Consider the following 16092-nt stretch of genomic DNA (forward strand, 5'->3'; position numbering starts at 1 on the left):
TTTCTTGTTCCTAATTAATGGTAGGATAATAAGATGATCTTCACTTAGACAAATACTTTAACTTGTGCAGTTCTCTTAACAAAACATCCTTCTCGTTTGTTAGAATTGTTTTATTAAAATGGAAACTGATGGTGGTTCATCAAACTGTTCTGAATATCGCTTGTACTGATTACTCATTTTTATTTTAATATGCACCTTAACAGTGCCATAAAAAAATCATTAATTTAAATATATAGATCCATTCTAACAACAAGAAGGAACTGGAACTTATTTCTGAACTTTTCAGTAACAGTAGCTGGTTGGTGCATGAATGATATGGAGACCCACAAATACCCTGTTGACAAAGTATTCTGCTTTCATATATACTCTGACTGGTAGCTCTGTAGTATACATGAGACAAGATTTGGAGGTAAACATGGTATCTTTATTTTTATTTGACCAGCTGGTTTAGCTGGAAATATTAAACTGATTTTCAGACATTTGCCTAGATTTTTTCAAATAAAAATCTGTTATAACTACTTACAAAATTTGTCCTGTCTTTGTCCTTGAACCATCATGGCCGTGACAAAATGCCACTAAACATCTCTACAATATGCAAGATGCAGTTTAATTCATGCCTAGAATAGGAAATTACTGTAGTAGTTCTGGATGTCTGTTGGCAAGTAATGACGTTTAATAGGAAACTGTCAGTATCATGATCAATGCAGAAAGTATTTCCTCATGCACAAGCATGCAGTCTTGCATTCCTATCCATTGATTCTTAAGTCCATGAGTGCTGACTATTTCCTTTTTTTTTTACTTTTACTCTTCACAAAACAATGGTGTTTCTTGACAACCAACCCTCCAAATAAACTTCCACTGTATCTTCTGAAAAATAATCTGTGGACTGCACTGAAAGCAGTTGAAAAAATAGGGATGAAATGTTAAGAAAAGTTGTATGTCTGGGTCCAACTTAATTTTCCAGCTGTGAGCTTCCACAGAAAAGAAATAGTACTGTTACTATCTATTTGTATTACATTTGATGGCAGAGAAAATTTACTTTTTTTTCTTCACTATGTAAGTCAGTATGTTGATCTAATTTATTTTATTTTGTAGTAGACTTGTGTCTCATTAAAAAAAAAAAATTGCACTGCATGTATAGTAACTGAAGTTGCCTCATAGTCTCACTACTTTTTCTTCTCTTTCCAGGTGATGTCATTGTCTATATTAATGAAGTTTGTGTCCTTGGACATACGCACGCAGATGTAGTCAAACTCTTCCAGTCTGTTCCTATTGGTCAGAGTGTCAACTTGGTGCTATGTCGTGGATACCCTTTGCCCTTTGATCCTGAAGATCCTGCCAACAGCATGGTGCCACCCCTTGCAGTAATGGAGAGGCCTCCGGTAGTGGTAAATGGAAGACATAACTATGAAACTTATTTGGAATACATTTCTAGGACTTCTCAGTCTGTTCCAGACGTAACAGATCGACCACCACACTCCTTGCACTCCATTCCAGCAGATAGTCAGCTTGATAGCACATTCCCACCACCTGCCCATGATGATAATGTATCAATGGCTTCTTCTGGGGCCACCCAAGCTGAACTCATGACCTTAACCATTGTGAAAGGGGCCCAGGGCTTTGGCTTCACTATAGCAGACAGTCCTACAGGACAGAGGGTGAAGCAAATTCTAGACATTCAGGGATGTCCTGGTTTGTGTGAAGGTGACCTCATTGTTGAGATCAACCAGCAGAATGTACAGAACCTGAGCCATGCAGAAGTAGTGGATATACTTAAAGAATGTCCTGTTGGAAGTGAAACTTCTTTGATTATCCATAGAGGAGGTAAGTTTGGAAAGTCTGTACAATTACCAAAATGTGTGTAAAAGGTTCTAAACCATAAGACATACATATACTCACTACATCCTTGTGTGCTAGGTTGGAAATTAGTTTCCATGTTGCGGGAGGTAACACTAATTGGTTCTGGAAAAATGTGTCTGCAGTTAAGTATCCTAGGCAAATTTAACAGTTTGTTGTACATTCCTTTTTGTGTTCTGAGTGTCAATGGTCCCACCTCTCTGTAAGGGTCAAACTAGAGCAGTTCCAGACCTTTCACCCTGTAATAATTTGTATGGTGTCTGCAGCAAACTCTTATAGTCCCAGAGCAGTGCTGCAAGCTTTAGATATAATTGTGTATCCTTGAGTATCTACTCATTAAGGTAGATGAAAATCAGAGCAATCGATTAGCCCTTTACAAGGTTACTGGTTTTGCTGAGCCATTTTGCCTCCTTTTCCTTCATTGTAAAAGTATTGTACAACAGTTGTTTTGTTTCTTTCTTGACAAAAAAGTTCCATAGTATATTTTTCTCTGTTTTAAAAAAAGCCAGCTTCTAGCAACATAGTTTTTCTGACCAGCCTGACGCAGTAAGCTTGCATGTCCACCACTGGAAGGGGAGACTCAAGACATCTGTAAGGAAGTGATACCAACCGAAGTCTTAATACCTTGACAGTGATAAGTAATTTCATAGCTTTTAGTATTTGAGCAAACAAATATTCATTGATGGTTTGAAATGAGCATCCATCACAATTTATTATTACCTGAAGTGAATTACAATTTAAAGTCTTTAATTAAAAGATCTTTGTTCCTCTAAAGAGATTCATATGTCACTGAATGTACGTTACTCTGTGCTTCAAAAGAAAAAAAAAAAAAGGTTCTATACAAAAATACTAATTACTTTCCTTCTAAAGAGTAGAGGTTGGGAAGTGAAGCTTTAGTGTTTGCATATGCCAAATGTATGTCATCGGAAAACCTGCAGATCCTTAGAACAAGCAATATATCATTTTCTGAAATTGTGGAAATAATAAACATAAGGTGATTTAAATATCTGTAGATTCACAGTCAATAAAGTATTTTCATGTCTATATTTGAAAGAATAATTTCTAAGAGATAGATCTGACATTTCTTTGGAAGGAAACCAAATTAAGAGTGATAAGTAAACACCAACTGGTGTCACTCTAGGATATGAACTTGGAGAAAGTTAATTGTTGCAGAGATGCTGTATTAATTGTTATTAAATATGGTTTTATTTAACATCCATTAAGAATCTGGAACAGTGGAGTAAGCAACATTTTTTTTCTGAAAATGCTGGCAAATTAGGGAGAATTGCATAGGAAAAAAAAAGAGTATAAAGGCGATTAGAAGGGTTAATGTAACCCCGAAAGATGGGATTTTATTTTGAAAAACACAAGCTAATCCCCCTCTAGAGGAAAACAATTCGGAACACCAATCTTCAGAGAGAAGTGGAGTGTGAAATTCAGTATGCTGAACAAGCCTGAGTAATAATAGACAGCAAAATTGATATTTCAGCAATCAGTGCAGGACAGTAGCAAAAAAACCCTGAAGCAGCAACATACTCAAGCCCATGAGGATAATTCCTGTCTCTCAAGAGAATTCCTTCTTAGAGCATCGATTCATGATCCAAACAAGTTGGTCAACATGATAGTTTAACAAGTTCTGGCGCATTAACTGAGCTATAGTTATTTTCTACACATCACTGTGGCAGATAGGAGATACCGTGCTGATCTCAACGCTCAGTAAGAGCAGTATAAATTTACACAGTCTTGTCTTTTGTCAGGTCGAACACTGAGCTACCGATAGTTGCCCTGGCTCAGCTGACAGAATGCTATGTCCGAATGCAGTAACGTGTTCTTGAGCCTTAACCCTCTGTTCTGGGGCAGGGGGTGGTTGGTTGGCTTTAGAGAACACAAGAGAAAGAGAGCATGTTTCGTTCATGGTAAAACAATGGCTAAGACTAAAACAATGGTTTGGAAGTACTACAGAGCGATTAAACTTAATGGGATGATACAGAGCAAATGGAAGTTTACTGTCAGAAATTTCTGTACATCAGATGTAAGGAGTATACCCTAATGCTAGGCTATTAGACTTTGAAACTGAAGAAAAGGCTTATTTGAGTGATTCAAAAGAAGTGAAAAAATAGAGTGTATGAGAGATGGCTAAATCATAGCTTAACAGAAATAGGAGAGCTGTGTTAAGGTGGCAGCCTGGGGTTTTTTTTCATGATTTCACAGGAAAAGGAATCCATGTGACCAAATATCTATCTATAATGCACGTAGATCTGTGCTAGTCGACATGTCTCCTTTTATAGTCCCTGGGCAGAAATAGGCCTTTCTAGGGTGCAATTCATGTCATTCCAATGTAGATGTTTCAAATAAGTCAGGTGTACCCTAAAAGTATATATTCTGCTTGACTGACTATAAAGGGAGTCAAGGTTGACTGGTTCAAATGTACGTATCTGTCCCATATGTTATGAATAAAAAGCAGATTATAAGATTTAGTTGTGTGAGATAATCTGAATACAAACCAAAATCCTGGTACTCAAAGAAACCTGCTATGATTCTAAAATATTTAGTCTGTGGCACTGGTGAAGCAAGGCATACTCTTGCGTAACTCATGGATCCAATTCTTATTTTATTATCTCTAATGTGTAATGACACTTGAATAATACTATCCTGTTCCATCATTACCCTATGCATTCTGTCTTTAAAACCTCGTTTTTAAGTTTAAGACCAAAGTACTATACCTGCCTGTGGAAGAGGAAGGCTTTGTTTTGCATAAGGTTCTGTGTTGCTTTGTGATGTATTCTGCCTCTGCTATGAATATGGCCTGACTGTATAGTTCACTGTGGCAAATCCATTTTTGTAAGTGATTTAATTTCTCTTTCTCATCCAGCAATCTTATCTACATTGCAGACAAGAAACAGATCGAGATTGGCTGAGATACATTCTCACTTCCTTATACAGGACAAAATGCTCTCGTATGCATATAGTATGCATGCTGCAGCATTTGAGAAGCCATTGTCCCTCAAGCTTAGGAGGTGAACAGCCAGAGTATGTGCAAGGAAACATGCAAGGAAAGGTCTGCATGTTTCAAAAAGATGGAGGTGGTAGCAGTACTCAAATGTAAAAAGGCCACTAAAGAATACTGTCTGAACCAACACCAGAGACTTGTCATGGGGTACCATCTAACTGGAGGAAGTCCCACTGAATTTGTAGCATACTCATTTTAAAATTTCTAAAGCAGAAGTAGTAATTTAGCTGATTGCTAAAAAAATTTTTAAGTGGACATAATATCATTGCACATCTAAGAAAATACTATGCAGCACTTTTCTGGTGACAACTATGATAGTCTATGGCTAGAGATCTTACAATCTTCTTTCTGTTTTTTAGTCAGGTTCTTTGGTAAACACAGATGTGCTGCTTAGTTTGATTTCTTTGCACTGGTTTTTGCTCACCAGCCATATAGTTTCCATTGATTACTGTAATATGTCAGAAGAGTTCATACTGAAAAAAAAATAAAATGGAAAAAAAAAAGATAGTGGAAAAGTGTTGCTAAAAAAAAAAAAAAAAAAAAAAAAGGAAAAGGGAATAGAAAAAAAGAAAGGACAAAAAAGGTATGGGAGTGTTTGTTGTTTGTTACCCAAATAGATTTACCCCTTTCCAGCCTTCATACTTCATCCTCAGCTTCTGCAGCAGCCTGCACTGAGTATAGGCTGCTGAGATAACGTGTAAGAACTCTAAAAAATCAGCCTTTCTGAAGGTGGGTAGAGCAGAAATTCTGCATTAGCCCAGAACTACTGGAAAACAGCACTAAGTGGTTGAAGCAGTATGCACCAAATTTATGTAGAGCAAAATATTCACCCATTAGGACATCAAAAATTGGGTTTGGCATGTTCTACTAAATGAGCTATCCAAGTATGTGATATATGCCATCTCTTTTGGAAAGTATCTTTGAAATATATGAACCTGTAGTCGGCAGCCCGGCCCCAGAAGTGTTCCTGTCAAAAAGAGAACTGACACATTCAAATGCAGATCCATCAAGACTGTGTCTGAAATATTGTTGTTAAGGAAATCTGAAGACAACCCAGGACTGATTCATGAAGCTATGGCAACTCCCAAACAAGTGCTGTGAGTGAAACATTAAAACTAAACTGAAAAAGTGGGAACCTGACAGAGTTCCTACATCAGACGGCTATTTTATAATGGTGGAATCCAAACAGGCTCAGAGAAGCCGAGACTGTTGGTATGGAACGGAGCCAGAGTACTGACTCACTGTCCATACTGGCTGGTGAATGGTTAGCCCATTCCTGGCATGGGACTAGAATAAGCCAGCAGCCAGTTTCACCCTGACACGATGTGGGAGATAGCACGGGGCACACACAATGCACAGTCGGGGTGAGGGGGCAGAATTTAACTATGTAGATGTAAACAGTGACAATAAAAGGAAGGCCAAGTATCTTAGATTTTGTATAAACCCTAGTAGAAGTTTATAACTCCTTAAGACATTTAACAGATATCAGCACATCGCATGAAGCATCAGCAATTTCCAAAACAGCCAGAAATTTCACTAAAAACATCTCTGCATAATCTAGTGAATAAGCCTACCCCCTCAAAATTGGTGGACTTCAATAGAAGGAATACTATACCCTCAGTGCCCTTTCCAGGGACTGACCTCAGATTTACCTGTCTACCAGAGAGATGATTGGTTTAGTTTGGTTTGGTTGGGTTGGGTTGGGTTGGGTTGATTTGGTGGGTTTTTTGTTGGTCCAAGCTTGCTGTAGGGTGTCTTTCAGTTCCTCTAGTCAGGAAAGCTCATACTCCCTTTTCTCCGAGTTGTCCTCTCTCTTGGGAAAGCCGCACAAGATAAAGCTGTGGGCAGCACCATCACCCTGCTAACACGAGTCTGGCCCAGGCAGCTCTGATCTCCTGCTTCCACGATCTCAGCCCAGCACCGAGGTCTCTACAGCTTTGACTCTGCTTCTGCTGTTCTTCAAAATACAAAAAAAGTACCTGGTGCAAACTGGAGACCCTGTATCTCATGTCTTGCTCATCCCCAATTCAGGACTTCCTAGTCAACAGTACTGAGGGTTTGAAGTAATGAAGTTGTTAGGAGGATGGTGTGGATTTTTGATTTCAGGCTTAGGGAAGTTTGCTGTCATCCTACTGTCTCTACTCTTTTACATCCCTGAGTCAGTGGTGGGGTTTTTCCTTCCAGGAGCTTCATAAAGGACCCCAGTCTTGCTTTAATGGCTTCTTATGGGTACTCTGAATTAATAGCGGTCTGTTCATGATTAATTTGTTCGTGAAGATATGCTTTTTGTTGTCTCTGACAAGAGATGTTGGGAGATACAAGGTCTGATAGCTCTCCTGCTTCTGCCATACTTTCTCCTCTCCAGACAGCTACTCCAGCTGTACATTTGCTCCTGATCCCTTTTCTCCTGTTTCTTGGGAGTATTCTAATGTTGAGAGGAACTTGCATCCATTTGGAAACATCTGCATTTTTAGCCCTGCTGTATTCTTAAAAGGCACGTATATATCTATCATTTGTGAGTTTAAGGGACACTTGATTCTACAAAGGGAAGGTGCACGCGAACCTAGTTGTGAACCACTGGCCCTTTTGAAGCGAATCATGTGAACCATTGATACCTAGGAGTCAATGACATTAACTTCTTCTGTTCAACATGCTGCTAAAATACCCTCTTTTAGTTTTCTCTTTACAATTTACCACACCATTTTGCCTTGTCATCTCTCTAAACTGCTCTGTTGTTCCTGGGCCTGTCTGCTTTAAAACTGATGGAAAACAAAGGTTCGTAGCTGACCTTTTTCCTTTCCATGTCAAAATTATGAGCTTTTATATGACATCATAAATACAACAGTTTCCTCAGCATGAGTTATCTGTAAATATATTATTCTCAAGCTGGCTTTTGGGTTGTTTTCATTTTTTGCTCATTTTTGTTCCTGTTCTTAGCTAGTAATGCCAGAAATATTTAAAGATCAAAAATATTGTGAGTCATGCTGCATCGTCCACCGCATTGACTTTGCTGTTAGATGTCATGTTGCCCTTTCCCCCACCCCCAGCCTTGGTCGCTTCTCCCTTCCTACCTTCCCTACATAGAAATCAATATTTTGTGCAAGATATTTTCATAACAGCCTTGTGAGAGGGGCAGTTGTCTTAATTGCAGAAATAAAACCTCTGAAAGGTATTTTAGAAAATACTGTTACCATGCAAGAAATATTGCTGTTATATTAGCATAACTCCTGGAAGCGCTGCATTCCAGATTCATTTTTACAAAGCATGTCTCACCTTACAGAGTATCGTATTTTTAGCCGTGAGATATGTACTCTCCTAGTAACCTTCAAATTATTTACATCCTTTTTGTCCTACCCATTGAGACTGTTTTATACTTTGGATTGACTTGAAATCATTTTTTAAGTATCTTGTTATAATCGTCTGGTATCAGATCTATTTTAATAAATATTTTACATGTTATAGCAGGTAAACTAAAAAATATCTTACATATAAAGACTTGTTTATTAAGGGATTCAATCTAAATCTTGTTAGTAAGAGCAATGGTAACCTCTCAGTAGCAGAGGGAATGACAAATTTGAACAGAGGGAGTCATGGCAGGAGACCAGTTATCCTGAAATTCACACTAATGAGACTTTCATATCTTTTCTTGTATAACTGATTAGCAGTGAAACAGTGTGCAATTGCTTCCATATTTCTGAATAAAAGAAAAAGAAACCATAGACCTCCTTAATGAATATGGATTCCTGAAAAAACAGACATCAATAATAGTTAGTAGCTATTACACTGTATTAATGGAAGTAGTATTAATTGCATTGTGTTTCAAAGTGGTAGTGTTATGGTTTTGCTGCTTCTTTCTTATTAATGTTTGTGCACTGTGTGGTACATTTGTGTATAATTTTGCAAAGCATTAGATAAATCTTTTTTACATATATTGCATAGAAGTTTTTTAATGACTGTTTGCAAGCATTTTGTTTCAAAAGTCCTTTTATTATTGGTGAAACTGTTTTCTAATGTAGGCTTATATGGTCTGTATTAAATTTGAACAGTGCTTCTCTCAAAAATGATGGGGACGCTTCTCCTAGGGACACGTGTGCCTAACTTGTTGATATTAAAAGGAGTTAGTTTGCACACTGGAGAAATAGGCCCCTTTAGAATACCTTTTAGCAAAAAGAAATACAAGTGTGTAGTCATAGATTCTTACCATTGCATGTCATAAAGAGGTAACTACCATTGCTCCAATGTCTATTTTACCATTAATTTCTTATGCCCAAAATGAGACTACTTACAGTAAGCAGTCAGACGTTATTGTTACTAGGTCTACCCAGAGACTTGCCATGCACCTAGGCTTGGTGCAGGGCTGCAGGAACTCTGCCTTCAGGACAGGCAACTCTCTGCTGAGGAGTGCAGGGCACGTTTGTGCCTGGTGGCTGCAGCCCACGTCACTGCTAGAGCCCAGGAGCTCTGTTGGCAGCACTGCAGGCTGATTCCAGTCTTACTGGTATTAGTGAGTGGATTAATACTAATTGAAGAAAAATTTGTTTGAGAAAACAGATTTTTTGGCTTGCTTGGTTGGAATCTGGCCAGGCCAGAGAAGTTTCTCCTCTGTTCTTCCAAGCAGTATTATCAGAAAACCAGCCAGGTTATCTTGGACTGTGTATGTCAGTGAAAAATGGCATCTTTTAAAGCCAGATACCTCCCAAGCATGGCACATGGGAGAACCTACTGCAATACTAGGGCATTAAGAAATTTGGTTTTTTTCTTAATTGCCCCTAGTCTAGGCTCTGAGTGAATCTAGCCTTCCCCAGAGGAGATCTGGGAGATCTCAGCCTAAGGAAAGAGAACTACAGAGCTGGACTCTGAAAAAGTACCGTACAACCTGTGCTTGTGTACCGAGGCCTGTCTAAAGTTTAGTCTAAATGTGTTGAACAATGTCTCTGTTGGTTCAGTATAATGTAATGTCCTATTAAACATCTGTTGGGTTTCCAAATCTGTTGTCAAAGTACATTGTGTAGACGTTGTGATGTGGTGATTTGTAATAATAGTGCAATATTTGTAGCAATAAAGTAAGCTAATATACTATGAAACCAGTGAGTACATTATCTATTGCGCTACAGACATGAGGCACAGCACTGGGGAGACGGGAAGGCGTGATTTCCAGGCACTTCCTAAACCACTTACAAGAGCCACAAAACTCTCTTGGCTCTTATGGTTTGCCTGTCCAGTAAAAATGCAGAAACCAAATCAGTCTTCTAGATGAGGTATTTATCCCTGTGCAATTATTTAAGCAATTTCCTTTTACATTCTTGAAAAGGGAGGGAAGGCTTTAACAATGGCTATGCTTGCCCTCTATGTGTAATGCTCTTTTTTATTATTATTATTTTATAAACCAGGAGCATACATTTATTAAATACAACACTGCCCTTCTCAGGGAGCCTTTGGGTAACTCATAATTCAAACACAATCAAAACCAAACACCAGGATACATGCACTTTTGCTGTGTGACCTTCAGATTACAGTATAAAAAAGGACATGGAAGCCAAAGCTGTCAGGCACAAGCTCTGAAAATTGACTCCCAAGTGTGTCAAAACAGATTTCTAAAAGAAATAAATTGCTTTCCAAAGCCAGATTTGTCATAACTTGGAAGAGTATTTCAGTGTATAAGAAACATACTGTGCAGTTTTCCTGTTTGGTAAATGAGAAAAATCTTGACTTTTATTTATTTTGTACCTTTATTACCAGGAGCTAAAACAAGGCAAGCTTTCTGTGCACACATTCCTAGGGTCACCTTATTTTTAGTATCTATTTCAGTTAGGTGCAAATGATATTTAATGGACTTTTTAGAACATTTTTCTCTAATGTAAGCATTTTTATTACATTTCTTGTGTTTTAGATAGAGAACTTCTAAAGATCCTATGATAATTAGAAGAAGACTCTATATGCCTGAATAAAAACACAGACTCAGAACCTTTGAATAAGAAAATACTTTAGAGATCTTTAAATTAATTTTATCAGTTATTTTCCATTTTGACAATGAGTTAAGTTTTTTTCTCTAGCAGAAAGTTTGCTAGTATTTTAAAAGGATAAATGATGATGACGATGATGATAGCACTACTAATAATGCAGTTTTTCTTAAAGAATAAAAAAAATCATTAAGTGATACTTCAGGGATTAGTTAGCATCGTAGAAAAGTTTTGCTGATTATGGAAAATATTGCAGTATTCGCTGCATATATTTTAATAGCTTAATGCATTTTTCATTTCAAAGTCAACACCTTTTTCTTACTATCCATGTGAAATAATTTCTGTATTTTAAACTATTGGATCTCAATAAATGTGATTATTTTAGGCATCTGGGGCCAAGCAGTACCTCTCTACTGCAGTTTAAACACTATCATAGCTCTGAAGTAGCACAGAAGATGCTTTAATCTGTTCCTTAAGGAAAAAAAGTAATGGCCAGTAGAGAAACTTGTTCCTTTTTGTTGTATAAAAGTGATCCTAGTGGGGTAGTGTATCAGAAGACTCAGCTGCTCTTTTGCATAGCTCTTAAACCTCACGCTATTTCACGTGTAACGTTCTCAGGAATAAGTATCAGGGATTACTAAAAGAAGATGGAAAGACTCTGGCAGAGTAGTTCAACTGCGTAACCAAAATGAAGGATGATTACATCAATGGGAGGTCCTAGAGCATTCCAGAGGGAAGTCTGGGGAAAAGTCCACAGGGCTTTCATCTGTGGACAGTGAGAGCCCACAAATGTGGCAGAGCCAAAGACAGTCATCTCCATCCAATTTCTGCCCATTTTCACCAGCTTTTTCCATGCTTTACCCAGGTCCTTCCTCAGTCTGTATGTTTATTGTTTGTCATTCCACCTCCATTTTCCTTCATGTAAGCAATTCAGAGAAGCTGTCGTTCTTGAATGTCAGCCCAGTAATTGAACTTGGCCTTGGTTTGAGCAGGAGGTTGGACTAAATGAGTCCCTTCCAATCCAAACACTTTAATTATTCTATGCTTCTCCATCTTTCTCATGTTTGGGGGCCCGAGGTTCCAAAAGAGAGTGTCTGTGACTAAATGTAGTAAATCACCATCAGGATAATTTTAAACTTCTTCCACAGTACTTCTCAGAGAGAGAAAGGGAGTTGTTTAATCTTGTCTCCTTATTACACCATATTAAATATATATTTATATTAAACCTATATATATTTCTTTATATATGAGAGTTCTTTAGAAATTGGTGCAAACAGAAAGAATGAAGACGTGCTGTTTGATTTCAGCTTGCCAGATGTGTTCATTGAGATTATATACACAGCAAATTATTTTCACACTATAATTGAAAAATAATGCAGTGTTTATTTGTTTATTATGTAGCATTCCTGAGAGATGTCAGTGGCTTGTTGGGTTGGCTGTAAAAGAACACCTAGATAGTATGATCCAACTAATAATGTTCACTACAAGGACATCAACTACAATGATTATTTCTGCCAAGGTTAATCTTAATTAAGCAAGAGGTTATCTTGCAACTTACTCACTGTATACCAGACTTTGAACTTTATCAAGTTCTTTCTTGTAATAGAAGCACATTAGGATGCATTGTACTAAAAGACAAACCAGCTATATAGAGTTTTGGTCAAAATGGCCCTTTTTAAACAGGCATCTCAGGATAATTAATTGTGAATGTAAATTTTTAGAGGTCCCTAAAGGCAAAGAAGCTGGAATTGTTTTACATGCTACATAACTTCAGCCTATCTTCCCAGGTTTGCCTTGCAACACATACAGCCACGTTCACCTCAGCTTTTGCTGCCAGGCATCCTGTGTAGACAGCTACAGGGCATCCTTCCTCACTGAGCTGGGCAGCGAGCAGGGCTCCCTGCACGGTGAGGAGAACAGGCACTTACTTCTGTGGTGCCATTCAGTTACTGTAAACATCTAAAGTAGCTGAAATGAATATTCTAAAAAAGCCTATTCTTCCCTGTTGATTATTAATGTTTTTAAAAACTCTCCTACCGAAGTTTCATATTTAAATTTCTACTCACATTTGGTCAGATGAATCCAAATTTAACTGTAAAAAAGTTAGATTTCTAGTCGACATTAGTCAAAAGAGTTACCCCTGCAGTCAGTGGCAGAAAATAGGCAGCTTTTTTAGATGATGACTTAAGTAATTTTGTTCAGTCATTGCTTAAGCAGCTTGTTCTCTGAGTTTACCCATCATGCGCCACTGGTGACAGAGAAGTCTGGCCGAGGACCATAGTTTAGTTAACCAGCCAGCAAGACAAGGCTGAGTGAGATGAGTCCAGCCCACACACCAGAGGCAAGCATAGAAGAATTGAAGGTATTAAAAACCCCAACTGTATTATCACAAAAGTTGGAATCTGTCTCATGCACTATAGCTAAATCTGGGATCCCATTTATGCTACCATAGAATGAAATACGGGTTTCTTTATAAAAGGAAAGTGATAAATGTGGGCTTGCAGAAAATAGATTGTTTCAGATTAAATATATATTAATATCTCTATTAATATTACAAGTTTGGTTATAAAATGTAGTTGGTTTTATATAATGGACTTTTGTAAGGCCTTACATGCAACATCCTCAATCCCGATTTAAAAATGGAAACAAGTAAAATTAGTATGGCTTATTTGAATTGAAGAATTGGTTAACTGATTGATCTTTTAACATAATTATAAGTAGGAAATCAGTGAGGGATTTTATATTTAATGAGCTTCCTCTAGGATAAATTCTTGGCTTTTGACTGTATTTCACTTTTTATGAAGATCCTGTAGAAAACATAAAAGCAATACTGATAAAGTTTGCAGATAGCAGAGAGATTGGTCCACGTCACTGGGCAGATGACACATTACTGATAAAGAGCAGTGTGGAATACTTAATAAATTAAGCATCAGCAAAGAGGAAGCATTTTTACACAGTTGATGTGAAAGTGTTTCCTGAAACACAGAGCAAAGAATGCAGCCCACACTTGCCAAAGTGCTTTTGAATCATTATGGATAATCAGCTAAGCATAGCATCACAATGAAAAAGGCAAAATCAGGACAATTTCTTAAAATAAAACTTAGGGTTTATATGATTTTCTTAGTAAGATGTCATTGATATTTTATTGCATTTATTAGGAATTTTAACAAAATCGATGAGATCCTGTTCTAGATTGTTTTCCCTCTGCTTCTTAAATTCATATTTTCCCATCTTTTTTTGCTTTTTACACATGCACTTCAAAGTTACAACATGACACTTCCATATACTATGCAAAGGCCAAGCCTCTTGCAGGAGTCTTAATTCAAGTTTCTCTTACTGTTAGTAATGACCTGAAATGGAGGATTTCTCTAGGATTTTCCATACGGTTATTCATTAGCAAAAGTAATGACTGATTCAATTGTCCATGTGCAAGGTAGATAGAAAGATGTTTCTTTAATACCCAGCTCCTATAAATTATCTCATTTCTTGTACAAGCAATTAAGCATATTGTTTCAGAATTTATTTCCTGTGAGGAACTTGCAAGCACTTGTTCATTAAAAGCTTGTAGAAATGGGAAAAAATAGGACCTGGCTTGGGGAGAGTGGTCTAAAACAGAGCTGAAAGGATAGAAACCAGGTACTGAAGAATTAGAGATTCAGAAAATATGTTTTAGTCCATGTAAACAGTTCTCTAAGGAATCATGTTGTGGGATGATCCTTGTTTTCAGCAGAGGAAGCACAGTCCCTGATATACAACGCTCTGGGTACCAGAGTCTACCAGCTATAAAAGTGCTTGAAAGACATTTATGGGTAATATGAGAATTGATTTACTTAAAACAGCTACAGCCATCCTCAGTGTCAAATAGATAATAGCAGTCTGACAGAGAGCATCTGTTTGGTTTCTTCCAAACGTGTGTGCTACCATCCTTCCTCGGAGAAGCACCTGGGGGTCAGGCAGGTCCTCCTGCAGTGGAGACAGATCACCTCTCCCTGAGGTCCTCCTCATGGAGAGACATTTCCAATGGCTGTGGGATCAAGGCAGAGAGCTGAAGATCTGCAGCCTAATCCAGGAACCTCCTGAGACGAGCAAGGAGCAGACACATGAGCCTCAGAGGGAATGGGATGAAAATTGGGGGCTGGCAGGGAGTAACTCAGTAAGCCATTGTTTTCACTGGAATCAAGCACCTGTAACATAGGGACAGTGAGCGGGGCAGGCTGTTCAGAAACCCCTTTTGCTTCTATATTCTCCAGGTAATCATTTTACATTTTCACTATACGAAAACTTATGTATTGTACTTATAATAAAGCCTGGTGGTTTGGGGCTTGGTGAGGTTTTTTAGATATATCTATACACACACATATATATAAGAAAGCCTTTGGAGCTGTCTATAAGAAAGAATCTAGGTAGATGTAGCTTAAAACTTTGGCTAACCTAGAATAACACCTCAGGTGGGAAGAAAGCACCAAATCAAAACCAGCTACATTGCCACAAAACAAAAAGTAATTTCTTCACCAGCATCCCAGGCTGACATATTCTGCATGTTGCAGATCAAAGGCTTGAGTGCTGGAACTGAAGACTGATGATGCTTCTCCTCCTGAGCTGTAACTCCGACATAGTATCTATGGCTATTAAATGTGAGTTAGTAATGAAGAAACAAATTAACACAGAAATCCTATGGATTTCAGAGATTTTTACGAAAGGGAAAAGTCCTATTACACCAGCTTTACAATTTGGGGTGATAAAACACAAAGATAATGTGCATCATTGTAATTATGAAATCAGAAAAAGAGCCCCAAATGGAAATATACTGCTACTACTTTCCCTTTTGCTATTTAAAACTACAAACATTATAACTGGAAATACACACAGATGCCAAAGAATAATAGAAATAAAAATAAATAATAGTGGTTTAGCATGCAATATAATAAGTAAGAAAACATCCATTTTCTGTATTGGAAATAACATTGCAAATTAAAGCAAACAAATTAAGGAAAGAAAAATTAATGCCTGTGAAATTTTCCAGGTGGAGGATCAAACCTAGCAATTAGAGAGTGAGTATTAATTCTGAAGTATTCAAAAGCTTTTTTTTTTTACCCTCCCCTAATTTGTCTGATAGTTAAAGAACTGCAGCGTAACAAGATACATGTTTATGTCATTAAATCAAGATGCATCTGTTGCAGAGTGCTGGTGTAGTAGTTGCCATTGAGTTGCATTTCTAACTCATTCATACTAGGAAAGGGATGGATAAAAATTTATGACTTGTGT

The 16092-nt window shown here is 37.6% G+C and overlaps 1 protein-coding gene across 12 annotated transcripts in view; it reads left to right on the forward strand.

Annotated features, from left to right (window-relative positions):
• MAGI2 (membrane associated guanylate kinase, WW and PDZ domain containing 2) overlaps positions 1-16092 on the forward strand; it is a 755689-nt gene that overhangs the window by 632945 nt on the left and 106652 nt on the right. For 11 of the 12 annotated variants that reach the window (XM_055712103.1, XM_055712104.1, XM_005443453.4 and 8 more), the window contains one exon: positions 1189-1824. The exons of the other annotated variant lie outside the window; for it this stretch is intronic. In XM_055712103.1, coding sequence (XP_055568078.1) covers positions 1189-1824 — 636 coding nt within the window. The remainder of the gene's footprint in view (positions 1-1188; positions 1825-16092) is intronic. 12 annotated transcript variants of the gene reach the window in all.

Source organism: Falco cherrug, chromosome 5 (assembly GCF_023634085.1).
Source record: "Falco cherrug isolate bFalChe1 chromosome 5, bFalChe1.pri, whole genome shotgun sequence".
NCBI classification, from domain to species: Eukaryota; Metazoa; Chordata; class Aves; order Falconiformes; family Falconidae; genus Falco; species Falco cherrug.